The 27,059-nt window shown below is 59.2% G+C and overlaps 1 protein-coding gene across 4 annotated transcripts in view; it reads right to left on the bottom strand.

The window, feature by feature from the left end:
• The window catches only part of ZBTB46 (zinc finger and BTB domain containing 46), a 67,923-nt gene extending 44,022 nt beyond the window's left edge, over window positions 1–23,901 (bottom strand). The window contains exon 1 of one of the 4 annotated variants that reach the window (XM_057312413.1): window positions 23,839–23,901. Coding sequence is in view for 2 of the 4 variants with exons in the window: in XM_057312412.1 (XP_057168395.1) it covers window positions 18,178–18,187 (10 nt within the window). In the remaining 2 variants the exon portion in view is untranslated. Of the gene's footprint in view, window positions 1–18,177; window positions 18,828–19,568; window positions 19,716–23,838 lie in introns of those variants that run through there. The other 3 variants (XM_048222320.2, XM_057312412.1, XM_057312411.1) reach the window with 3 other exon arrangements.
• Window positions 23,902–27,059: the final 3,158 nt, after the last annotated feature.

The following is a 27,059-nucleotide window of genomic DNA, read 5'->3' as shown; positions in this document are numbered from 1 at the left end:
ACCAAGCCCACCCCGCTGTCCTGCGCTGGCTCCGGTGAGCGCCGCTCGGCACGGTGACCCAGGGGCAAGGATGCGGCTCCGAGGGCTCCAACATAAAGAAAACGCTCCGACCGGAGCACGGGAACTGGTCCCTGCGGCCTCCTCGCCACACGACAGGAGCACGTCCTGCCAGCTCTAGGACTCGGGCGCCCAGGATGCTGAGGGCTGGGCATCTCCGTCCCCAGGCCGTCACCAGCTCGGGACAGGGCACCCCAATCTCCGGTCTGGGGAGTCACAGACTACATTCCAATGCCTTCTACTACCAGTATCTGAAGGTAAGGGGGTCTCAACCAGAACGCCATCGTCACAAATTATCAGCAGAGGCCATGCTGTTGAAGACACAAATTTCTCACTCATTCTGCTGTCGCATGACTGCTAGCGCCTCACGGGGAGAGTCCAAACGCATCACCACGTCTCAAAATGCACAAGGACCACGAAATCTGAAGACCGTTGTGGATGCACGTCGCTCACGGCATCGCGTGTTCCGAGTTCAGGGACCGGGCTGGGGTCCCTTGCTCCTCTCAGCCATCAGGAGCTCCGCCAGGAAGACCCCTGGTTCCCATAAAAATGCAAAACGGTGGGTGGAACTTAGACCTTGTGCCCTTGTTACAAGCAAACAAGCATCGGGTCAGCCGCACTAGCCGGCGGGACCCTCCCCCGGCCGGTCACTGAGTCCCACCCGAGAAAAGCCCACATCTGATCTGAACAACTCGTAAGGCCCGAGTGTCCTTCTCAAATGCCTGCGCCAACCAGGTTACGCCGAGGTCACTCACCTTCTTACCTGTAACCTGTAACCCGTGCGTGTCTGTTAAGCTCAATGCGAACTTACTCAAGCTTCTCCCTGACTGTCATCTAACAGGCGGACACTGCTTTCGAGTGGAAGCAAGATAGCCCTCGTGCTGGAACCAAGCCCTTCTGAGCCCGTGTGGCCCACGCTGCCCGCAGGCTGCCCCGCCGACACGCCGCGGAGGAGAGGGCGCCCCCACGGACGTCGGGGCCAACCTCACTATGCTAAACACCCCTCCTGTAGTCACTTGGGAGGGATTTTCTTAACGGGCCGTATTTCGAACAGACACACCGCGCAGAAGATACCTGAACCACCAAACACGGGAAGGGGCTCACCTTCCTCAGGCCTCAGGGCATGCCGGCGACAACCGCCACACACACCCTAACCCTTAGAAGCCAAACAAACACCAGACGACCCGTGACCTCCACGCGAGGTGTGAGGAGAAGTGAGGACACGGCCCCGCACGCGGGCTCGCACGCAGACACTCACGGCAGCGTGACCGTCAAACCCAGAAATGGCGCATGCGTGCGTCTGCAGGGACACGGGGCCGTGGGGTGGGTCCCAACCCAAGGACACGCCCGGCAGGAAGGCGTCCACGTGCCCCCAGCCCAGTGCCTAAACGTCACGTTCTCAGACACGCACGAATCTCAACGTAATCACGCGGAGTGCGAGCCGCCGTGTGCGGAGTTCTAGAAAGCACGAACTCATCTAGGGGCAGGGCGGCAGCCGCCGGCTGCACAGGGTCCCGAGGGCTCAGCGACCTGGCACTGGGGGTGATGTCCTCTGTGACGGTGTCCCAGCCACGTGCAGACCCCTGAGAGGCACTCTTTACATGACAACAGTCGGTTGCCGGTCGTTTAGACATCTGCCTCTGTGAAAGTACCCCTGCTCAACTACAGACCTGTGTTCGCGTATCGCCATTTGTTGTGGGGTCTTTTGTACCCAAAATCCGACTGCTGAATTCCTAACCCCCACTTTCCCAGCACGCGGCCTCCCTCGGGGACGCGGTGATTGCAGCTGTAACTGGGTCAGATGAGGTCCCCAGATGGGCCCTAGTCCAGCAGGACTGGCGTTGTCCCTACACAACAGAGACACAGGGACAGATGCCCCCAAGGAGGACGTGGCCCCCGGGGCCGGGAGAGAAGAGACCCCGTGTGGAGACCTCCGTCCACGGTGCTTGGTTAGGCAGCCCCGCACATTCACACACCACACGCAACTGCCAAGGACCGTGGCCGAAGCCCACGCGGTAATCAGACAGGTGGGAGAAGCAAAGCTCATCGCCGGGGAAAGGGCCCTCTGCCCGACCCTGTGCGTCTGAGGGCAGAGGTCAGCTGCCGTGAAACTCGGCTCCAAGCTCCCCACACGGACGTTATCTCCGTACTCTGGGCTGTTGCAACGGTTTACTGTGTTCTGAAAAACTCGACGGTAGGGTACCCACGATGAGACACCGTTTTACAGATCAGACTCTCTATAGGTCGGAGTATCAGCCGTGGCTGGCGAGGTGGGACGTGCTATTCCCCAGATTTTCTCTACTGAGGACAAACTGGCACAGAGCGGAGCTAGAGGCCTTCACATTCTCCACACTGCCCCAGCGTGATCTAAAAATGCAAACCTGGGGGCCCTCCTGCTGCTCGGCCTCAGGTCTGGAGGCCCTGTGGGCACAGCCCTCACTTCCGGCCCCTCCTCTGTGCCTCTTTCGGTTCCTTGTCCTCGCAGGGGCCTGGAGCGCCCCCACCTCCCTACCGGCCTCCCTACCTGCCTCAGCGTCACTTCCTCTCTCGGATGCAACCCCACCCTGGCCACAGGGCCCAGTGCCCAGGTGCCCCCTGTCCAAACACCACAGGGGCGGAGCCCCTCCCCACCCTACACCGAAGACCCTCCAAAAAAATTTCTAAGCAGGGGAGCAGAATTCTAGGCCGTACCACCCACTGTGTTTGCATGCCAAGGCCTGGAGCCCACCCAAGGCTGAGGGCACCACCCCACCTCCCACATAGGGCACTCCCCTCCCCAGAAGGCCAGAGCCATAGCAGGGACGATTCTAGATCACCGTAAAGGTGCTGTGGGGGCATGGGGAGGGGCTGGGCAGGGCAGCTCCCCAGAAGGGGCTACAAACCATTCATGGGGGGGCCGTAGGGAGCAGCACACGTTCAGAGGACAGCGCTGGCCTTTGAAGAGGTCCCCCCATGAGCCACCACCCCACAGTTCAGGGTCTAGGGCTCCCTCACTGACCCTGGCCTGGGACTGAGCCTCAAGGAGCTGGCAGCATCCACCTCTGTAGGTGGACAGGTCTGTGCCCAGCTACTCTGCTACAGGAGCTGACCTAAGATGGTGTGGAGCGAAGGGCCACCCCAGCAGCCCAAACCAGCCCTGACCTCACCAGGTGCCAGACCACTCAGCCACCTGCCTGGTCATTCCAGCCCAGCTCCCGGGGGACTGCAGGCCCACCTGACGTCACATGGACGAGAAGAACCCAGTCGGCTACAGAACCTTGACAGCCAACGAGCCTCTGTGTTTCAGGATGGTTCCGAGCGCGTGCAAGACCTCGGAACAGAGATGGTGAGGGCACTGCCCTTAGGGAGTCCCTATGAGAGCCCCGGCAGGGCCAGGGAGAGGTCCAGCATGAGCCAAGAGCCAAGTGCCGGGCCAGCCGAGGATTCTGCCAGGCCTCAGGGGGCTGGGCCACCAGCCATCAAGACATGGGCCCGGAGACCAGCGCTTCAGGGGGAGGGGTCCTAATTCCGGTCCTGGTACCCAGAAGCGTGCGATGGGGGTAGGAGAGGACAGAAAAGGGCCAGGCAGCGTCCGGAGTCTGGAGAAAGGCCTCGGATACGGGCCAGTCCCATGTGCCCACCTGAGGGCTGAGTTAACGCAGCCGCTCCGACTTCCAGTTTCTCTGCTTCCGCTGCTGGGAAGCTGGTCCGGGGGAATTTCTTTGTCTTGTGGGTCGGGGAAAGAAAGGGGAAGAGGTCGGGTGTGTACGCACCCTCCCAGACAAGTCCCGCTAGACCTGAGTCTCGTTCTGGATGTTTCTTCTTTAAACCACGCTTGGTCTTAATGGGCAGTTAAGCTCCCTCTACCTCACTCTGGTTGTGCATAAGACACTGGGCGGTACAAACGTGCTAGTTTAACAGGTCTGACCTGCAAAGGCAAATTCTGCACAGATGGAAGAGGGACAGCAAGCCCCTCCAGCCGCCAGACACTGCTCCTCCTCCGGGAAGCTTCCAGGCGCTCCCAAGACAGCGCTCGAGCCTCTGCTGTGGGCTGCGGTCGAGTCTGGGGGCCTCTGAGCACAGGAACCACATCTCGACGTTCCACGGGCTCCATGCACACCCTTGGGTCAACACAACTCTAGTACTTTTTCACACGAAACCTGCAGGACTGGAAACTTACACCTTGAATTCAAGAAATACTTTTTTTTTTTTTAAGATTTTATTTATTTATTTGAGAGAGAGAGCGCGCGTGAGAGAGAGAGCGTGAGTGGGGACAGGGAAAAGCAGGCTCCCTGCTGAGCAGGAAGCCCGATGCAGGGAGCCCGGGTCATGGCCTGGACTGAAGGCAGACGCTTCGCTGCCTGAGCCACCCAGGCGCCTCTCGAGAAATGCTTGCTAAACGTCCTGTCTTAAGTGCTGGCAGAAGAAGAAGGAGCTCATGGGGCAGTGGCCTTGTAGGTGGACGGTCAGGCTGCTGCCAACCAGCCGCGCACCCTGTGACTTCCCAGCACCACGTCATCGGTGCCCAGGAGACGTGGGTCCAGACGTGACAGCACATGCGTTTTGGGGTGGGCTCCGATGTGCCCGTCGGCTCACAGCAAAGCCGGGGATGGAGGCGGCCACTCACTGTTGTGGATGAGTCGTGTCCCAAAGAAGGCCATGCTGAAGTCCCAACCCCAATACCTGCGAACATAACCTTATTTGAAAACAGGGTCTTTGCAGATTTAACCAAGGTAAGATGAGATCATAACCCAGTGGCGTCATTATAAAAAGGGGAAATCTGAACAGAGACACACAGAGAAGACCACGTGAGAACAGAGGCAGAGCCATGGGGCCACAGCCCAGGGCCCGGAGCCCGGGGAGCTGGACAGGTAGACGGACCCTCCCCGGGAACGCCAGAACTGCCCGAGGACGCTCTTCTGTTGTTTCAAGCCCCCAGTTTGTGATACTTAGTTACAAAAGTCCCAGGAAAAGCCACGAATCCACTTAATTTTTTTTTTTTCTTAAAAAGAAAGCTGATCAGCTTCACAAGTCAGGAAAACTATTTCTGTGAATGTCAAACCTGAAAGATGAACCCTACACACTGTGCTCCCTGCCACCAAGACAAGAACAGAGCCCACCTGGGAAAGGAGAGAGAAGCAGGGCCTCCTCCCAGGCAGCAGACGAAGCCCTCGGTCAGCCTTGTTCAACTTTCTTTTTGAAACACTTCGCAACTACTCGAAAAGTTGTAAGAATAATTCAGAGAACTCCCATCTAGCCCGAACCGGACAGACCCGTCTGAAACATTTCGCAACATTTGTTCACATCCAGTCAAACGGTACACCTTTAATTAGCTACACTTGCCTGAGAAGTTGTGCACTTGCAAACCAGAGGGGCCGTCCGCGCACAGGGGTCCGGCTCCCGAACCCCTGGGCCTGGATCGCCCGGAGCAAGCTGGAGGGCATGGTTCAGAGCCATGTCTCTGCGAACGTTTTAGGCGGGCAGCAGACAGCGCGAGCCCCCTCTGCACCGCGGGACCCAGCACAGTGTGGCTCTGGTACCCAACAGAATTTCAGCCGGCTAATCCGACGTGTTTCCAAGTACGGCTCTCATTTCTGCAGACACCACGGGCCTTTCCCAGGTAAGCACTCATTACACACCGAACAAATGAAGGACGGACAGACAGACGGCTGCTGAGTGAGCCAACAGTCATGGCCAGAGCAGGGACGCAGCGGCAGCCGGGGCCTGAGACGAGCCCTACCTCACCGCGTGGCCCCCGGGATGGATCAATCAGCTCCCCTAACTCACACGGACATCAACAATACGCCAGTCCCGGAACTGGCCGGGTCTCGGCAATGAACAGATCACAGAGGTCCCCGGCATGCCCCACAGCGGCCCGCGGAGTCCCCCGACTCAGGGCAGCACCAGCTGGGGGCACAGGCCAGGCTGCAGGGGCCCAAGGCAGGGGCATGTGATGAAGACAGGAGGCCGAGCTGGGGCCAAGCTGGGGCTGAGCTGGCCAGCAGGCCCTGAGGTGGGGGGGCCTCATGAAAGGAGCCCTGGGGGAGCGGCTGGTTTTTCCTCCCTGGGCAAGCTGTGGGCTTGGGCTGAGGGGCAGAGGGGAGGCTTAAGGCATCCTGTCCCCCCTCTCTGACACCTAAGGGAGACAGGGCCTCTCCCAGGGAAAGCCCCTCTCTGTCAAGGGCTGGGCTGGGACCAGCCCCAAGGCACTTTAAGAAATGAAACTCCCGATTCACAAGGAAAGACCTGGGTTTCGAGGGGGACTACTCGGTGCTCTGGGGACGGGGCGGGCACACGAGGGGCTCTCCAGGTCTGCCCTGCTGGCAGTGACCACAGCTGAAGGAAGTGGGCTCGGAAAGTGCTGGCTCTCTGGGCCGCCCCCAGGGAGGGGTCCTGGTGGTTCTGCCATCCTCCCAGCCCTGCTGCAGGAACGGTACCAGCTCGGGGTCAGGGATCCAGGACACACTCGTGGGGTGGTGGGCACCCTGTATGACAAAGCCCTCAGGGACAAGGGTCTGTGCCACACAGCCCAGGCACCATCTACGTTCATCACCAAATCTACCCCACGCTCCTGTCCCCAGCCCCCATCAGGAGGACACCTGAGGCTGGTCTTGGCAGGGGTGCTAGGCGAGCCCCACAGCCAGTGTCAAAGTTAATCCTGGGACCTAAACAAACCTTCAAAGGTGTCTGGGCAAGGCCTTTAGGAAACTGGGGAAACTACCAGATTCTGAGAAAAGATCTCCAAGAAAAAGTCTGCATTTATGAAGCTGAAAAATTAACACGAAGTCGTACAACCCAGGAATGGTGGTCACGGGCCACCACAGAACCAGAAGCCACGGTCTTTCTGGAGCACAGGCCACAGCACGTGGTGAGACGAGACGTGTGCATCGCTGACCAGTAATTCTACTTTTGGGAAATTCTACCCGAGGAAATGACCCCAAATGCTAATTTGTTCAAAGACATTGCTAGCACTGCTATTTATAATAGCAAGAAGCCAGAAACGACCCGAACGCCTGACAGTCAGAAAACAGCGGAGAAGAATACGGCCTGTGAAAACTGAGCGAAACCCAGCTTAGAGTTACGATAAATGTTATTTACACTGACGCTCAGAAATTTGTAATAAGTAAGTGGAAAGAAATGACAGCTTAAAACATGGACCCTGAGATGCTTGCTCACATCTCCCGCGTCCCTCCAAAGCCAGCCGCTTTTCCATAAAACTCAAAGACAAAAGATGAACGTACCCAACACTGGCAGGGAGCAGGAAAACACGTATGAAATTAACGTCCAGGAGGAGGACTCCAGCACAGGTACAAGAGAAATCCACACGTACCCGTCTTCACGCCCATCTGTGGGTTGGAAACACCACGGGGGAGCCCGTGCATGACTTTCACAAATCTTCCTAACGGGACCGAGGACCGTCTGCCTCCGTGGGTCCCAGAACCCTGCAGGGCCCATGGCTCATCTGCACCCTTAGAACCGCGTGGAGCAGGGTCCCCCCTGAGGAGAACACAGCCTGCTCCTTCCTGCCCACACCCCCGACCACGTGGCACAGAGCGGCTGCCACAGCCCCAGGACCCCGACTCTGACTTCTAAGAAGCAAAAGGAAATTCCTCAGTGGGGCCCTGGGTTCAGGCCGTCCGACCGTCATTTTCTCTACTAGTATTTCCCTCTGCGCTCAGACAAAGGGGATGGCACCTGCTGACACCTCTCGGGTCCCCTTGAACTCGGTGACATCGTTCACGGACTGGCGGTCCAGGAAAGGGGGTGGCAGCTAAGTGACCTTGAGCAGGATGGCATGAATGACGGTCATACACGCTAGCCTGTGAGCACAAGGGGCAAGCCAGTCGGCGTCCCCAGGCCGCGTCAGGCCCGCTGAGTCCTGAGTGGAGGCTAACCCGGCCAGACTCCACGCTCGCTGGGGTCAGAGGAGGGAGACCACAGGAGCACGGCCGTGGCCTCTCATCTTCTGAGGACTCAGGAAACTGCGTGTGAACAGCGATGGGTGAGCAAACCATCTTCCTCCCCAGCTCTGCCGACGTTCTCCTCACGACACAGGAGCTGTAGGAGCGAACCCCCGGCGCTCAGCCACGCGTCGACTCCGCCCGCTCCCGCTGCTCCGGAGGGACCAGCTCGCACACTCCTCGGACCCACTACTGGCTCTAGGTAACAATGACTTATCTGGGAAAAAAACTAAGGCAAAAATAGCTCACGACCGCACAGAAAACGAGAAGCATGAAACTATTCAAAAGGAAAGACCTGCCGCGCTCAAACTCCAGACTAGCGCTGGCATCGACCCGTCGCCACGGTGACCCTTTGCAGCAAACTCTCTCAGTAACAGGAAAGTTCAAACTCAAGCAAAACTACACCCGCTTTTCCCACGTAAAAGAGAGAGGCAGGGTGAATTTCATTTGTTTTAGAGAAAACTAAATGAAAATCAACTTAAAGAGAAGTGCGGCGTCCCCGCTGACAACCAAACCTACGAGATGCTCCTATGAAGTGCGGCGTCCCCGCTGACAACCAAACCTACGAGATGCTCCTATGAAGTGCGGCGTCCCCGCTGACAACCAAACCTACGAGATGCTCCTATGCTTTATTAACCAGTGACAAACCTTAAATTTTAAAATAAAGCTTATGTGATAATTATCTTGCAAATTCCACGTACATCTCCTAGACACAAAGCACACAGGGGCCCTGGGCGGCTCAGTCGGGTGAGCGCCTGACTTGGTTTTGGCTCAGGTCGTGATCTCAGGGCAGTGGGAGCGAGCTCTGGGGGCCCCTCCAACCCGAGACCACGACCGAGCCGAGACCAAGAGCTGGACGCTTACCCGACTGAGCCGCCCAGGGCCCCTGAACTGAAAATCCTGACGTTCGCGTCATGACTGCACTGCCGGTGCTGAGCGCCACGCGCACGGCCCCACGCACCGCGCCTGCTCTTACAGACCCTCGCAGAGGAACAGGGAGGGGCTTCCCAAGGTCACAGATGCAGCCAACGAGGCCAACGCTCCGCACCAGCAGCTCCAATTTCTCAACAGATAAACACGACAAAACAGAATGAACGAGATTTCAGAGGCGCCACTTCCGGTGGACACGCTCAGACTCCGGTCCCGCAGGGAAGATGCACGGCTCCAGCGGAGCACGGAGCCCAGGCCAGGCGTGGCCGCGGAGAAGTGCTGCTGGTGCACAAGTGCGCGTGCAGCCACGCTCGCTGGCCAGAGCCCTTCAAGTGTGCGTGAAACACCGGAGCATGACAGGAGAGAAAGCAAAGAGGCGGGAGGAGCCGAGCAGCAGGAACCACTGCCACTGGGTGACGGACATTGTCTCCCATTCTGTGCCTATCTGAAGACGTCCAAGGCATGTATCTAAAACTGAGGTTATGGAAGAACCACAGAGCTTTTCCAGTTTCGGGAGAATCTGTGATTCAGGGATGCAGATGCGTGAGAGACTCTGATCTGGTGTCGGATCCTGCAGACCACAGCTCCAGACACGCAGGTCACGCCCCGCACAAGTCTGCAGGGGCCTCTGCTCCGTCCCCCGTCGGGGCCGCTACTCGTGGGGTGGCCGTGGGCGTGAATGGAAGTGACAGCAGTGACCACCCCGCCAGACTGCCCAGGGAGCACGCAGCACCTGAGCTCCTTAAATGACCTCCAACCCTCCTGGTGACCTCAGGGTCCACGGTAGAGGGACAACACCTCTGTGAATGTGGACAACCAACCACAACAGCCACGTCCACATGCCCCAGTTGCTGCAGGCACCACAGAACACTCCGGCCCTCACGGCGCACAATCAGGAGCTTCCGACCCGCCACATAACGACATCGTTTGACGTGTTACTTCAAAACAAGAGCAGGTTTTCTGCATTTAAAGACTGTGTTTCAATAGCTGCTGTCCCTCGTCTTCTGGCGTATCTTAGGGGAAGCATTAAAAACATTCTGGAAAGATGGGTCCCACGAGCTGCCTGACTCTGGCCGGGCGGGGCAGGTCAGCACAGGTACGTTCAGCTGCACAAGGACAGGTGCCCAGAGGGGCCTCACCACCTGCTCTGGCCGCCCCAACTGCCCCCACTGAGTACCCTTTGCTCTATTCCTACCCTCTGCCACCCAAAAGTGCATGACCCCAGTCACTGCCCCCCAGACTGGGCCCCGCCACACCTGTCCACAGAAGGCGTGGTTATCTGTGTCTCCGAGGCCCGTCTCTGTCACTTCCCTGGAAGGACGTGTCGGCCGACAAGGGCCCTGCTTGGGGCAGGCGTGGGGCCGGGTACAGGCTTGCCGCACACTCTCACCTGCCACGTCTGCTATGCCATTCCCAGGAGGGACAACGGCTGACCAGAGAAGCATGCACCACGCAGGACCGAGAGACACGGGTGCCCACACACCGGGGACAGATCACGGCCCACAGAAAGCCACACTCAAGTCCTGACCCCCGCACCTGTGAGTGTGACCTCGTTTGGAAATAGGTCTCTGCAGGTGTCATCAAGTTAAGGGGAGGTCATTATGGTGGACCCTGATTCAGTATGACTGATATAGACACACGGGGGAGGAGGCCATGAGAACAGGGCCGGAGAGGCTGGAGCAAAGCACCCAAAGGCCAAGGAACAGCCCGGATTGCTGGCACACGCCAGCCCCGGACGAGGCAAGAGGAGTCTCGCTGCAGCCTTTGCAGAGTGTGGCCCTGCCCACACTTGGATTTAGGCCTCTGGCCTCCCAGACTCTGAGCCAACGAACCTCTACTGTGTAGACACAGGTCTGTGGTTCTTTGTTAAGACAGTCCCAGGAAACTCTGACCAGCAGCGACCTAACTGACACCGACTGCTCCCTTTGTGGCTGTCCGACACGTGGCAGGAAGGGTTCCTTCCCCTAGTCCTGTGTCACCAGCACCCACCCCACCCAACTCAGCAGTGTGCGGGGAGGCTCTCCAGGGGCTCCGCGGTGAGAACCACCGATACAGTCTGTCCTTCACCCGGGAAAGCCATGTGGCAAAGCTGCTGGCCTTTGGGATCCCCAGGTAGGACCGGAAGGCAGGGCAGCCACTCAGCTGCCCGAGGCTCTGTGGCCGGGGCCCAAGCACGGGTCCTTCCCCAGCAGGCTGCCGAGGGCAACGTGGGGAGCACACCACGTGCCCGCCTGAGCCCGAGAAGGGAAGTGTGGGCCACTCCAGAGGCACGGAGCAGAGGCAGCTCTGCAGAGAAGGGTAGACCCCAGTGTATCCCAAAGCCCCCAGGGGTGGTCCGCACACACCGTGATGCCAAGGCCAGCTTCCGGCCGGCTCCCGGACAAACCCAAATCCATACTGAGAGTCACAAGGTCATCTCAGTGTGTACCCAAAAAAGCAGCCAAGACATCAGACTCATGGTTTCATGGCTATTCTCGCTCAAGACAAGGCCAAGATCAGTTCAAGTAAAAAGGTGATCCTGAATGATGTTGAGCAGACTCAGGGGTGTGGCGGGAAGCTGAGGAGGTGGGGCTCTGCCCTGCTGCGCCTTCTCCACGGACGGCGTGTGTCCTGGTCTCTGAGGAAAAGAGCGAAGCACATCTGGCATTTGGCTGACCACCGGCCTCTGTGCTTCCGGGTACTGACTCTTCCTAACCTGCTCCTCGGGCCCCGAGAGCACACGCACACCTCGAGAACACTCACGGCTCTCTCCGTAGTGAGAACGCCTTAGTACCGCGGCTGACCTTCCCACCCACCCGTCACTCCACCCACCCGTCACTCACGCAGGGTTTGTGGAGGGTGGAGCTTCCACCAGGCTGAGGAAACACAGCTCCAGCGGCAGCCCAGAAGCTGGAGCAGAGGAGAAGCCAAGTTCAAGACTGCAGGTCGCACCTTGACTCTTCACTACGTGGACTGTTCACTACGTGGACTGTTCACCACGTGGGCTGTTCACCACGTGGGCTGTTTAGTACATGGACTGTTCACCACGTGGGCTGTTCAGTACATGGACTATTCACCACGTGGGCTGTTCAGTACATGGACTGTTCACCACGTGGGCTGTTCAGTACATGGACTGTTCACCACGTGGGCTGTTCAGTACATGGGCTCTTCACCACGTGGGCTGTTCACCACGTGGGCTGTTCAGTACATGGATTGTTCACCACGTGGGCTCTTCACCACATGGGCTGTTCAGTACGTGGGCTCTTCACCACGTGGGCTGTTCACCATGTGGACTGTTCACCAAGTGGGCTGTTCACTACGTGGACTGTTCACTACGTGGGCTCTTCACTATGTGCACTGTTCAGTACGTGGACTGTTCACCACATGGACTGTTCACTACGTGGGCTGTTCACTACGTGGTCCAATCATGTTCAGTGGACAGATATTAAACCAATTTCTCTCTCTCTTTTTAATATTTTTAAGTTTAAGTAATCTCTACTCCTGAAGCGGGAGTTGAACTCATAACCCTGAGATGAAGAGGAGAATGCTCTTCCTTTTTTTTTTTTTTTAAGATTTTATTTGTTTATTTGTCAGAGAGAGAGGGCACGGGGAGGGGGAGCAGCAGGCAGAGGGAGAGGCAGACTCCCCGCTGAGCAAGGAGCCTGATGCAGGACTCAATCCCAGGACCCTGGGATTGTGACCTGAGCCAAAGGCAGACGCTTCACCAGCTGAGCCACCCAGGCGCCTCTAGAATGCTCTTTCAACTGAGACAGCTGGGTGCCCCCTGTTAAACCAACTTTTGGACTCAAAGGGACGTCCAAAGACAGTGTCACCTTTTCACTCCTTGTTCTGGTCTCATTCTGCCAACATAAGAATGAAACCGAGAAAGTCAAGCTTACCGAATATTAAAAACCACTTTGTTCAGCCTCCCGGTGGGCCAGTCACGGACATGCGTGTACTGTCCCTGTGGAGACCGTGTCTGCTAAGGAGCCCCAAAAAGGTCTTCAAAATACTCCGAGGTCGAAGCAAAAAAAAAGTCTTCACACAAAATGACATAAAAGCGATGACATAATACAGAAACGTGTCTCTTTATCACCACAGGTGCAGGAAAACAACCGTATCCTCGTGGAAAAACACGCAAGCTTCCATTCATGGAGTTACCCGTGCGTAAGCAGAAGCCAAGACGGAAAGGTAACCTATGATGAGCATGTGGACCTCAATATGCTGGACAGAACTACCGAAGTGCTCGCCGTGAGATGACCCGAACAGGATCCCCTCACTCTGGACAGGACCCTCAGCTTTTGTCTAGTGAGCGTCCGTGCGCTCCGAAATGTCCCGACTCCTGGGGTGCTGGGGGGCTCCGTCGGGTGAGCGTCCGACTCTTGATTTCGGCTCAGGGCATGATCTCAGGGTTGTGGGACTGAGCCCCGCGCCGGGCTCTGCGCTCGGTGGGGAGCCCGCTGGAGATTCTGTCTCCCTCCGCTCTGCCCCTGCTCGCAATCTCTCTGTCTCTCTCTCCAATACATAAAATCTTTACAAAAATTAATGTCCTGACTCCTTCAGTTTCTCTTCAGAAATACAATATTACAGACGGTCACACGGCCAGTAACAGTGACACCTTTGCAATGTTACTAAAAATGCCGAGCACAGAAGACGACCCTGCAGCCGGCCCCAAGCACTCAGCAGCCGTGAGGATCCGGGCTGCAAGACCTCACATCCTCAACTTTCTCTCATCTCAGAAGCTTTGTACAGGGAAACTCCCACCTTTAACGTCTCAGAAGCGGATGGAGGAAGTGCTGACCGGGCAGGACTGAGAGACACCCAAAACGAAAATGGGAGAAATGAGGCGCTCCCACCACCAGCCGCAGGGGCTGGGGGGGGGGGCAGGGGCGCCGATGAGGGCGGGGCCACCCGGCCAACTCCTGAGTCTGGAAGCCGGCAACAAGCCCAGCCTCTGCGAGAGGGGGGTGTCGGCCTGTTGGCCAGTCGGGGGGGGGGGGGCGGCACACCACCCCCGAGAGGGCTCGTGGAAGGCTGCGGGAGCCTCCCTGCACCCCTGCCTGCAGCCGGGCCACGCACTGAGGGGCTCTCAGGCCCTGGGAGAAGAATGCAGAGGCCGTCTCGCTGTAATCACTGGGACCTCCCTGGTCAGCCACCAACACGGGCTCGGTCCCACAACAGACGGCGGCTCCCCGTGCTCCAGCGCCCGGACCCAAACGTGCACCGTGAAATGACGCTGCCACCCACTGCTGTTTGGGAAACACCCAGCGGTGCCGACCTCCCTGCACACACACGAGAAACACGAGGGAGGGGACCGAGACACGCTGCACCCGCTCAGGCCCACGCCCCCCCCCCCCCCCGCGATGACCGCACGCGAGGTGCGTCCAAGCATCAGGCCCACAGGGAAGGACAGCATCTGACTCAACAAGGTCTGGGCAGGTTCCCCCCCGGGGCACGGGACTACGGCCAGACCCGCAGCGGGTCTGCAGGATGAGGAAAGGCCTGTGTCCCCGTGAATCCTGGGCAAACTGCTACCCTTCACAGGCACCGCCTTCTCCACCTCGAAATTAGCTGAGCAATTTCTGCTTCTCTCCAAATTTCCCAAGCTGACTTTGAGCTTCCTAAATAAAAAGGTACAGCTCAGAAGCCTCGCGACTTTAAATGGGATGGGATGAGAAAGGAAAATCAACCGTTTTAAGATTCAACTAGGGCCACATGGAGACGAGAAGACCACAGACTACGGATCAGTGCTCATGACACCACCCAAAGCCACAGGTGCCCAAAGGCGCTCGTCATCCTCCTCCCGGCTCCTCTGGGTCACCCCCACGATGCTGTTTTGACCCCGCTCTGGCCCACACTCCAGCTGTACTGAGCTGCCCAGTCCCCACCACGCTGGGCTTCCCCACCCTGAAGACAGCTCTCGGTGCTGCGCCAGCGTGCTGCTCCCTTCACACACCATCCTCTGCCAGGCGGGCCGGGTAGTGGATGACGTGAGTGCGCTTCTAGAAAGCCCATCTGTCTGCATCCGCCCCTCAACACCCCGGAAACCAAGGACCAACTCTGCAGGCAGGTCGATGCTGGGTCTGCCCAACCAAGACCATCAGTCATTCCGCTCTCTGTGCCTCAAGCATGACAGTAGGATGGAACGTTCAGAGTGGGATGGACGGAAGACCACAGGTCAGACCCTCCACTCGCCAGGTGACCCCCACACACACGGACTAAGAAGGTGACTTGTGCAAAGCCCCATCAGCCATGGTGCCCCTGCGGTGCGTCCATCTTTCACCGAGACGGCTCCTGACACTGGGGTTCTTAAACCCTCCGTATGTGGCCCAAGACACCGAGGTGCCTACTTTCTTTCTACAAAGGAAGAGGAGGGTGCTGTGGGACCTTGCTTGCACCTGAGCCGGTGAAGGGGAAGGGTTCCGCCATGGGCGAGAGGCCTCACTTTCTGCAGAAAGCTGCAGATTCGATGGGAGGGGAGGGAAGCGCAGGGGGAGACAGAGAAGAACTCGCACCCACGTGAGTAGCAAGGCTGTCCAAATTCCTTATAAATGAGGCCGTTTTAAAAAGTGACTATTCTCACACACGCGTGGATCTTCTTAGTTTTGCTGGCAAGTGGAAAGACCTCCCTGCTGACAGAACGGAGGAAGAGGTGTAAAATCTGCCCCACAAGGGACCACTTCCCCGCGGCTCTTCCAAAAGACACGGAGTGGCCTGTGTGCCACTGTGGGAGGCGGGATCTGAAACTGCTATCACTGCCAACGGCCCCCAGAAGCCGCCTGGTCCTGCAGTCCTGCCCTCTCACTAGCCACCCACGCTCGGCAAAGCAGAGGTCACAACAGAATTCGCTCCACAAGGTCTGGACCCAGAGGGTCAGTGCCCGACAGGGTAGGAGTCTACACCGATGCCCTTTCCCTCCAGCGGCCTTTAGGGTTTCAGACACCCCCTTCCCCACCAGGTGGTTTGCACTCTGCCCCCCTCCCACCCCAAGCTCTGGAGCTGTTTCACTAGCATTTCTCACCTACAATGGGTCACACATTAGTGGTTCTTGTGTCTGAGGAATGCTCGACTGATCCCAACAGATCACCAATGCCCTGCAGAAACTCTGTCCCCGACCTGTCCCAAAGGACCTGTCCCATCGCAGGTCCTCGACAATGCCCAAGAGTTGTCATGAGCGAGAAGCCCTGGGAACGTCTCTCTAATGTGGCTCAAACACACACCTGTCAAGACACAAAAGCTCTGTAAATGCTGTTAAAAATATGTGAACGTTATCCCTTGATTCCTATTCTAAAATACCTAGGTTAGCAATTTTTGAGTCCAAATGATGTTAAAAAGTATTTAGTAATTTTTCAATCTGAAAACGACTTAACAGCATTGTTGATAAGAAATTCAGCAGAGGGGCGCCTGGGTGGCACAGCGGTTAAGCGTCTGCCTTCGGCTCAGGGCGTGATCCCGGCGTTCCGGGATCGAACCCCACATCAGGCTTCTCTGCTATGAGCGTGCTTCTTCCTCTCCCACTCCCCCTGCTTGTGTTCCCTCTCTCGCTGGCTGTCTCTATCTCTGTTGAATAAATAAATAAAATCTTTAAAAAAAAAAAAAAGAAATTCAGCAGAAAACTCTGTGTAAATCATACTAAGATCGCATTGGACCAGCCTCGCTCCTTTTATCTTTGAACTAACACCTTTTTAGTTTGTAAGGAAAGGTTACTTCTCTTTTCCACAACTTTTTCATCTACAAATAATATCCCAGGCCGTACTGTTACCATCGCCAGCAGACCAGAACACAAAGCCTGAGTGTGCAGATATAAGATACACAAAGTATTTAGGCTGGAATGGCAGAAAGAGAGAAAACCTTCCCTGACCTCATGGTGTGAGACCCCAGCCACGCCACACCCAGAGCTGGGGGCAGAGGACATCGGAACCATGATCAGGCCGAGGCAGTGTTTCAAACACTTAACATCAGTCCTGTGGCCTCAATAGAGATTTTTAATCATCCACTTATTCCTAGCAGTCGGGCCATTAAAGCCAACTCGTAGCAACAGGAAGGACCTCTTTTTCCAGGGGAGGGGGCAGACACACAGGGGAATTCTTGCCAATCTGCCATCGCTGAACAGAATTTAAGATTAAATACGTTAGGTCAGAAGGAAGAAAAAGTCTACATACTTATGAGAACAGGAGTCACGGAGGAATACGGAACCCCCAGGAGAGGGGACTGCGGGGGCAGGTGCTGTGACACGGGGTGCGAGGGGGACAAGGAGGCTCCTGGGCACAGAGAAGAACTAGCACAGGCTCCCGGGCTGTGGCCCTTGCTAAACACCGAGCACTAAATGGGTCTCCTTGGCGCTGAGAGGCTGGTCTAAGACCTCTGGTAGAGAACAAAGCAGAAATTCTGTACAGCTGTCCCAGAAACACACACCACAGGGACAGAGTGGCCCAATTTCTCTTAATTCGAAAAGCCCCACATAAGGACAATGTTGGAAAGTTCACTCTGTTAAAACTTAATTTTGTGTAACATGTTTGTAAATAACACCCCGTGTGACAGTGAAAGGACGTCAGGCATGAGGATTTCCTCCAATCCCGGAGTGGGCTTGCCGTTTCCAGGAGCTTGCCCCACCCTCTCTGTGCTACTGTGTGTCGGAACACAGGTGTCCCGGGGCCAAGGGGCCACAGCCGACAGAGGGGCAAGGAACCGCCCTGGATAACTGAATGGGGACAGAGCCTCAAAGAGGGTGGGTGCCCCCGCGGGCAACAGCCAGCCAGTCCTGAACACCAGAGTGGATGAGCTCTGAGCACAGGAACAACGCATTTTCAAACGGAAAACAGCTAACCCTGAGCAGAAATTATCTCATCAAATCAAAATTCTTACATCTAGGATGAGGTCAATGAGAGGCTTAAATAAATGTTGTCCCAAGGCTGGCCTCCAGGAAAGGCGGAATTTGGGGCTTCTGAAGAGCCTAAAGTGAGTACATTCCACCATCTCCTAAAGAAAACTCAATAACCAACCCCTCCCTCCTTCAGTAAAGGATATGAAGATGATCACTAGCTTCATAGCGGACCCAGGGCTTAAATCTCACCAACTTTTGCCTAGGTACGCCTAATAATTCACTTAATCCTTTCTGGAATAACAAGGCATCCCAAAGTTTTCAGTTCAAAATATCTAAAACTATCACAAAACAAACCAAGAAGAAGGATTCTACTATGGTAAAAGACTACTGTTTACTTCATTATTCATGTGAAAAACCCTTCTCCAAATTTCCTTTTGATGAACGAACCATTTTCCATTCTTGCAGAGTGGAAATACTGCCTTGTACAGGCAGCGAGCGGGGCCAGCCACAGAGTGAATCCACAAGTCTGTTACCCAAACGGAAAGTTAGCTTTGATAATATATCCAATATGAAAGATTCTACAAATGACACAATTAAAATGCGCGCGAGCCCTCCGTGCACAGGTGTCCGCGCCCAGCAGTTTGCAAAACGCGTTGCCTAATTAGCATTTCTTTAAACAATGCTGATAACAATCTTGCCACTGTAATCCTCGACAAATGCGTCGCTGAGATTGTAGCACCGAAAGCGTGAGGAAATTCGCTGAGAATCTCTGTCAAACTTTCTTTTGTTTATATTTCCTCGGTGTCAGAAAATATCTGTTCTTCACCCCTTTTGGTTTGTACCCAGGCTCCTCGGTCCAGCCCTATTGTGCGTGGTCCGTTAAACCTACAAATAATAAATTTGTTAGCGGGGCCGGGGGAACCCCAACTAGCCACAGCCCTCCTCCTGGCGTAGAAAATTCCCCATTTGCCATCGGATTGAGTTGTCAGACAGTGACTCGTGCTACCCTGTGAAACTGACATGTCTATTTACGGAGAAACAAAGACACGGCTCGCGGCGGACCCGGCTCCCTCCGCGCGCCCCGTCCGCTCCGCGCGCCCCTGGCCGCTCCGCGCGCCCCGTCCCCTCCGCGCTCCTCTGGCCGCCCGGCCCCGAGGCCCCTGCGCCCTGGTTCATCCAGCAATTAAAATGGAGACGAGGCCGGTGCCCGGCGTCAGGGGGAGACAATGACCCCCAAGGCCTGGTGGGGCGCGGGGACCCGCCCGCGCCCACCTCCCGCAGTTCCGACTCTTGGCAAACTCGGCGCGGGCGGGTCCGGGTGCGGCTCCGAGGCGCGGGCGGGGGGCGCGCGGGACGGCGCGGGCGGGGGGCGCCAGGACGCCCCTGGGCTGCCTCCTGGGGCCGGGCGTTGACGCAGCAGAAATTACCAGCTGGAAAATTCCCCTTTCGGAGGTGACGGGGGAGGGATCGCGGCGGCGGCGGCGGCAGGAGGCGCGGAGGGCGAGGGGCGCGGGGCAGCCCTGCCGCCGCCGCCGCCGCCTCCGCGCGCAGCCCCGCGGGGACCCCGCGCCGCCCCCGCCCGCCCCGCCCCGAGCCACCCGGGCTGGGGATCGGCGGGGGCCGGGCCGGGTCGCCACCGCCGCCCCCGGAGCCGCAGCCGGGGCTAGCCGATCGCCGCCAGGAGGGCGCCCCCGCGGGGCGGGGCGCAGTGGGGCGCGGGGCGGCAGGCAGCGGGGGCGCGCCCCTACTCGGAGCTGCCCGGGCTTGGAGCGGCCCCGGCCGGGCCCGGCCGCGATGCGCCTGCCCGGCCGCGCGGACAATGAGCCGGCGCCGCTTACCTGTGACCCCATGGGGCGCGGGCGAGGGCGGGCACCGCGGCCGCCGGACCGGCGCCGGTGATCGCCGCCGCCGCCGGGCGAGCGCTGCGTCCGGGCGGGTCCGAGCTGCGCGCTCGCCTCGGCTGCTCCGTCCGTCTGTCCGTCCGTCCGTCCGTCAGGCCGGCGCGCGCCCCCGCGCCCGCTCCAACCCCGCGGCCCCCGCCGCCCGCGCGCGCGCCCCGCCTGCGGACCCTGACCCCGCCCCCCGGCGCGCGCCCGGCCGCTGCTGATTGGCCCGCTCAGCGCCCGGGCCGCGGCCACCGCCCCGGGCCCCGCCCCCGCCGGCCCGGCCGCCGGCCCCGCCCCTCGCTGGGCCCCGGGCTCGGCGCCGCGGGGCGGGCGGGGGCCGCGGCGGGGGTCGGTTCCTCCGCCCCCCCCCCCCCGCCGTGGGCGGCCGGACAGCGGAAGTGCGGGCTGGAGCTCGCTGGGCATTGTGGGAAGCCCCCTCCCCTGGGTTGGCGGGGGGCGGGGGCGGCGCGGCGTGGGGGTCTCTGAGCACCCGTGCGGGTTCCCGCGGGGGCGCTCAGCGGCGGGCAGTACACCCCTGCGCGAGATGAGGCTCGGGGCGAGGGCACCCCAGCCCCTTCCTCTACTGCGCACCCCGGCGTTGCCCACGCGCCTGTTCCTCGGGGGCGCGCGGGTCCCCGGGCCACAAGCTGTCCCCACGACCCGATGCGCAGTCTCGCCGGGCGCGTCTCGCAAACTTCGAGACTTCCCCACCTGCTCAGGCGGCTGTGCGGACCTCGCGCTGTGCGGCTGCAAAGCGCGGTCGCGGCTGTGCTGGGGCGCGGGGCGGAAGAGGGCCTGGGCGCTGCGCGCTCGCGCCGTCGGGGAACCTCGGCGCGCCCAGGGAGGGGAGCACCTCGGGGCGCGGGCCGCGCGTGACGGTGCCTGCCCCTGGGGCTTTGGTTTTGGGCAACTTAGGAGCGCCGGCGGCTGCGCGCGTGGGTTCTTCGCGCCGCGTTGTCTGTCCCGTGCGGGTGCGCCCCGGCGAAGGGGCGGGAAACAAGCTGCCTGGGCCTTGCCCCACACCCCCTTAAACGATCTGGAACCGTGTTGCTCGGGATGGGCCCTGCGCGCGTCCCTTCTCGCCCCCGCTGTCCTCGAGCCCTCGGGCTGGCTGAATGGGAAGCGTGGCCCCACATTCCTGGCTAGCCTGTGCGGGGCAAAGGCCACCTCGCTTCCTCTCTCCGGCGCGGCGGTGGGAAGGGAGGTGAGCCTGTGGCTAGCCAGCCGCGCAGAGGAGTTGAGCACGACCAGGCTATCCAATGGCGAGGCTCCGCGGGCCGTCTGCGCCCTGCCTCCCCGCGGGCCAAGCGCCGCGGAATTCCTCGGGAGGTGGGAGGCGGCGGACCATTATGGCTGCTTTCTCAGGATGTGTAAGGAGGCATTCACTGGGCTGCAGCGGGAGGGCAGGCCGCGGGGGAAATTCTCCTTGAGTGAACAAGGGCGAGCCGCGGTCTGGCAGCCAGCGATGAAAGGCTCGGACACTCCCTCGCTTCTAGCCGGCGCCTGGAAATGGCTGTGCAGACACCCTCAGCCCCACTCCCTTCCCGCTGCCTGGTCTGACGGTGCCGGCCCAGGAGCCCCCCTCACGAGGCTTTCTTTGGAGGACCCTCTTGGTCACATCCCCCTGGTCTGGAGCAACAGGCCCACGCTTCCTCAGCCAGGAAGTGAAGGTTGGACCTGGCTGTCCTGAGAAGTGGCTGCTTCTAGGCCTCCAGGAGGGTCTAGGGGGTCACCTGCCTCCTCCCTTTGAGAGGACAGAGGGTGCTCTCTGCAGGAGTCCCCCCACCTGCCTGCCTAGATCACAGTCGTAGCCCAAGGTGGGAAAGAGGCCAGGGAGCCTGGGGAGGGCTGCCAAACGCAGTAGGACCAGACCCCTGATGCCTGCCCTCCCCTCTCATAGAGAGCCCCAGTCTCTCCCAAGATGTCTCAGTCCCCTCAGACACTCTCCAAAGAGAACAGCCTCGCAAGATGCCACACCCATTGTCCATGCAGGAGTGGACACAGTGGTGCTCAGTCATTGCTCAGCAGACCTGCCCACAAAATCTAAGCCTGTGTCTCACCAGTACCAGAACCTACCCCAGTCTAGGGCTTTTGGCATTCATAGAAAGGCTTGCTGAGTTCTGGAAGAAGTCCCTAGGGCCCTGGGACTCTCTCCCCCGTTCCCCTACCCTGCATCAAGGTTACCTGACCCCTGCAGTCCTGCCACTGATTGAGGACTGAGCCCATCTTTTCTGCTCCAAGAACCAACACCAAAAAGGCAGAACCAAGAAGTCCTGGAGACCCTGATCAAGCCATACTTGAAGCCCACCCTACCTCCAGATGGTTATCTTTCTGTGAGCTAATAACTCTCTTTACTATTTAAAAAAAAAAAAAAAAAAAGGAAGAAAGAAAGAAAAGAACCAGCAGCCGCGACTGTGGCGTTTCAGCAGAGCCGGGAGAAAAAGGGAGAGGATGTAGCTGGACTCCCTGGAGCCACCTCAGTGCTTTCTGCTCTGTGGAGACATACTAGCTGTGGGGCCCCAGGAGCCCCACATTTATCAGTGCCCAGCACTGGCTAAGGTCCCACCAGGACTGGTCTCACAGTGGGCGGATGCCAGGCTGGGTCACTAAGCCTCCTCTCTGGCTTGGGTCCCCTGGACACCCATGTGGATGACATGCACAGCCCCTCACCCCTGAGGCTTGGCACAGACCCTGGGAGGTATCTGCTACCTGACAATCAGCTGGCCCTTCTCCATCTGTAAGCAGGTGGCCTCCGTGAGGGCAGCTCCACCCCGGAAGTGGCTCTGGGACCAGGTGAGGACCAAGCTGTGGCCTCATCAGCATTCTTTGACCAGGGCACCCCGTGTGCGGGGTCAGTGTCTCAGAGGGTGCAGGGGATAGGGAGCCTTACAGTACCGTGATGAACTGACTGTGCTCACCAGCTAAGCTGGTAGACAAGACAGATTAAGAAATGGGTGGTCAAGGCTCTGCACTGGTCATGCTGGATATTCGCCCCCAGCACATGTGTGGGTTGCCTCTCAGGAGCCTGCCTGAGAGACACGTCCAGGCTTGTGACAGAGGGGGCCTGGAATGAGCAGCAGTAGGCCAGGGCTAGGGTGCTTTGGGGCCAAGGTGTTAGAAGTAGGTTAGGCCCACAGATGTGCTTGCTAATGGCAGCCCCCCAACACAAGCTGCCCCCACCCCCAGACCTCTGAAGGACGGGCTCAATTCGGTGAGCCGTGTGGTTGGCAGGGACCCCATAAGGTCGTGGCACTGCCCCCTGCAGCAGGTGCTCAGCCAGCCCTCTCCCTGCCCTCCACCCCCAAGGTGTGGCTCCAAGAGGGCAGAAGAGCTGGAAGGGGACCCAGGCCCATACTAGGTGCTCTGAAGCCACCGAGAGAGCCGGGATCTGCCTCCCGCAGGTTTGCTCCTGTGAAGCGTAGCCTAGAAGGAGCTTTGGGAAAGACAGGAGGGACAGCAAATATCCTTTTGCATCTCCTTTCCCAGTATCCCCTGGGCACCCCCCTTGCCAGGGCCTTCACCACCACACCACCTGCCCCCAAGGCAGCACCCCTGCCCCCCGCCACCACCCCATCCTCCCCAAGCTGGGTTTTCTGAGCTGTCTTCACAGCAGTCACTAGTCGGAGAACTTGTCTGTTTATTCTCCAACCAGTGGTGTTGCTCCCCCGTCCCCATGGCAACAGCCCTGGGAGACCTGCCCCCTCCCAGGGAACTGCCCAGAACCTGCCCCTGCCCTCTCCAAGCCCCTGCTGGAAGCCAGACAGGGAGGGAGCGAAGCCGAGGGCAGGGCGGACCTGAGGACGCTTGGGCTGCGCGGCAGGACCCGCCCCCTGCACGTCACCCTGGGTCCAACGGGTGGACCGAGGGCTGCAGCGGAGCACCACCCAGGCCGACTCCCAGGCCCGGCTCAGCCTGCGTCTGCGGCCAGCTGGCCCTGCTCTCCTGCTGGGCCTCCCCGAGACCACCCTCCAGAGTCACTCGGGGCCAGGGGCTACCTGCCAACCCTACGGCTGCCCCACCCCAACTGTCCTCCAGGCCCGTGTCCCTGCCAAGCCCCAACTGCCACTCCAGCTGCCACCGCCAACTGCCGCCCCATCTCCATTCCAAGTACTCACCCCCAGCCATCCTTCCAAAACGGCACTACCAACTGCCGGCACCCCTCCTGAGCCCCAGCTCCCAGCACCACCCTCAGGCCCCAGCACCAGGGCTGTGCATTCCAGACCTTCTCTCCAGGACCAAGGCTGCGCCACACCTGCTGTGTTCTCTGGGAGGGGCTGGTCCTGAGAGCGGAGGCAGAAAGCTAGAGAAGCGTCTGGGGGCCAATGGCCTGGCAGAGGGGAAAGGTTGGGAAGAGAAGGGAGCCGAAGTAGAGGGAAGACAGCAAAGCCACCAATCCTGAGTGCCAGCTGCACAGCCAGGCCAGCCCAGGGGTGGACGGCAGCCAGGGCCTGGCCGGGGCAGCCCCAGGGGGCTATCTGCTGAGGGTCTGGGAACAGCCCAGCCTGACCACTGACCTTGCCCTGACCTGGCAATAGTCAGGGAGCACTTTGCCTCCCTCCCTCACCAGGCCTCTCTCTGGGGGCCACTAGCCTTCCAGAGTTCCAGGTGGGCCCAGTTTCTGGGTCTCAGCTGTCCAAAGCCAGCCTGAGCTCAGAAGGGTGGCACTGGGCTCCCTCCTGTGTTCCCACCCTGGTCCCTTTATCATCTGACCCCTGGCCACCTCTGTGGGTCCAATCCTTCATTTCTCTGTCCCCTGTCCTTCCTTTTACACCTCCTCCCTATTCATTCTGTGGTCCCTGTGCTGGCATCCTGTCCTCCAGGAATGCTTTCCTGATCCCCACCTGCCCCGTGTGTGGTTTCCACAGCCCCTGCTTCCCCCCGGCGACACACAGCAAGCACCCTGTCTGCATGGGTCCTTGCCTGGCCGAGCCAGGAGGCAGTCCTACGTGTTGCAGGTGCAGGCGTGGGGCTGTAATTCCATCTCAGGCAGGCTCTGGAAACCCAGCCTCGGGGAATGAGCCAGTCAGCTCTGGAGCAGGGCAAGGGGGCCAGGGGCCTCAGTCTCCACTGGAGGAGCGCAGCTGCTCCCTAGGGCCGCAGCCCCTGAGGCTCACGTTGCAGAGGCTGGCGATGCTGCAGATAGCCCCAGCAGGTGAAGGGGACACCTGGCTCTCCCAACCGTCCCATCCGGGAGCTGCCAGGCCAGGACACAGTGGGGGAGGTCCTGGGGGCCACGTCATCTGCAGCCTGCCTACGTTCTGTCCTAGGAGTAAAGGAGGAGGCCAGGCCCCTTTCCTGAGCACTCTTGCTGGGAGTCTCCCCACATGGGGAGCAGCGGCAGGGGGGTGGTTGCCCAGGGCCACCTGGCCAGCAGCTGGGAGGGAAACAGGTGGCTGTGGCCCCCAGAGGCCTGTGGGATGAAGGGCTCTGTCCTACCTGGACAAGGCACCGGGCCCTCTCCTCCCTCTGGAGGAGTGTCTTCTGGAGCCCCCTTGGTGGGCATGGAGAGACCCCAACCCACCCAATGGCAGCCTGCTGCCTTCACCTCCCTCCCTCTGCCATTGGTTAGTTTGGCAAGATTCACGGAGCGTATGGAACCTACCATGTGCCAGGGAACTGCACCTCTAGAGAGCAAGACAAGACTCCGTGTGTTCTGGGAGGGGCCAGGCAATAAACAGGTCGGTCAAGGGGCGCCTGGGGGGCTCAGACCATTAGGCGTCCGACTCTCGGTTTCGGCTCAGGTCATGGTCTCAGCGTCATGAGATCGAGCCCCGCGTGGGTCTCTGTGCTCAGCATGGAGTCCACGGAGAGTATCTCTCCATCTGCTCCTCCCCTTGCTCCCAGTCTCTCTCTCTCTCACATAAGTAAAATAATTAAATACATAAATAAAATAATTTTTAAAATAAGAACCTTGGTCGTCTGTCTCAGTGGGGGTTGAAGCGGCCTGCACCGTGTCTGCCCGCTGCAGTAGTCTGAATAAAGCTGTAAGTGTCCAGGGCTATTCCTGGTGGACAGTTGTCATGAGCCCGTCTTTGCATGTGCGTCTGGGTTCTCGCTTGTGCGTACTTCTCGGGGCGGGGGGTGTACTTGTCCGGCAGTGGCCGTCCACGGGGCGAGTGTGCGAGAGTGTCCGTGAGTGTGTGCACTGTGTGCTCTCGCGCTTTCCTCTCTCCCAGTGGAACAAACCCGCCCTTGTGAGCCAGGCCCAGTTCTGGACACGGAGCAAGAGACGGTCCGGCCCCAGCCTCGGGAAGGAGGGCAAGACACATGTCTGGGTGGGTGCGTGGGAGCCACGTGGCTGTGGGGTGGACAAGGACAGGCAGCAGGTAGTCCTCAGGGAGCCCAGCCCAGAGGGCGCTCCTGGGGGGAAGAAGCCATCAAAGGCCTTCCTGGTGGGGCGCCTGGAGGGCTCAGTCGGTGAACATCTGCCTTCAGCTCAGGTCATGGTCCTGGAGTCCTGGGATCGAGCCCTGCATCGGGCTCCCTGCTCAGCGGGGAGTCTGCTTCTCCCTCTCCCTCCAGCCCCTGCTTGTGCTCTCTCTCTCTCAAATGGATAAATAAAATCTTAAAAAAGAAAAGAAAGGCCTGCCTCAGGCTCATGTGGGATGCGCCGGGCTCCAACCGCCACCAGGCTGGGGCTTCTGGGTTTTTCCACAAGGTATAGGGTACCACAGGACAGACTTGATCTAATCATGATTCCGAGGGACTTTTGGGGTACAGAGCTGATGTACCCTGGATGGAGCAGGACAGGAGGTGCCTCTCCGCCTGGCAGCAGGATGGTGGCTGCCTGTTTATGGGACAGGAATCCAGAGGGGGCACGGATGTGGGAGTCGTCCAGGTACTGCTGGCCCAGGTCAGGGGAGAGAGGCCACAGGTTCCACTTGGGGGAGGGGAGCCCTGCAGGGGAGAGGAGCTGGCTTGGTCCCTGTGATACTGGGGAAATCCCTTCCTGGCAATGATTGGGGTCACAAGAGGTCACGTGGCAGTGGGGTGACCTCAGGGCACTCCCCCCTCTTGCTCACTGGGGGTTTCAGGTGTCACTGGGGCAGAGGCCGGAGCAGAGCCCCTTCCTCAGGATGCCTGAGCCCTACGTGACTCCCACAAGACTTGCCTGGAGGAAAGGGAGCCTAGGCCACCCTGGTCCAGGCCACAGTTGGCCCAGGGCCCCCCTCCACCCCAGACCCTCAGAGCCCATCCCAGGGTTTTCTCCCCAGAGTCTGTTCTCTGGGTCTAAGGGTCCCCGTTAAGATGTGGCAAGATGCCCTCCGGTCCTGCCTGCTCAGACAGGACCAGCCCCTGGTGGACACTCCAGGATGAAGCCAGCCCCACCCCTAGCTGGCCATGCTCCCTCCTGCAAGGGTCCCATATGGGTCAGCCTCCAGGTCAGCACAACCCGAAAGGAGGAAGGAACACTTGGAATGGAATCCCTCCCCCTCCCTCCAT

The sequence above is a fragment of the Ursus arctos genome, unplaced genomic scaffold, assembly GCF_023065955.2.
Source record: "Ursus arctos isolate Adak ecotype North America unplaced genomic scaffold, UrsArc2.0 scaffold_16, whole genome shotgun sequence".
Taxonomy (NCBI): domain Eukaryota; kingdom Metazoa; phylum Chordata; class Mammalia; order Carnivora; family Ursidae; genus Ursus; species Ursus arctos.
This window is presented reverse-complemented; position numbering and strand designations above follow the sequence as displayed.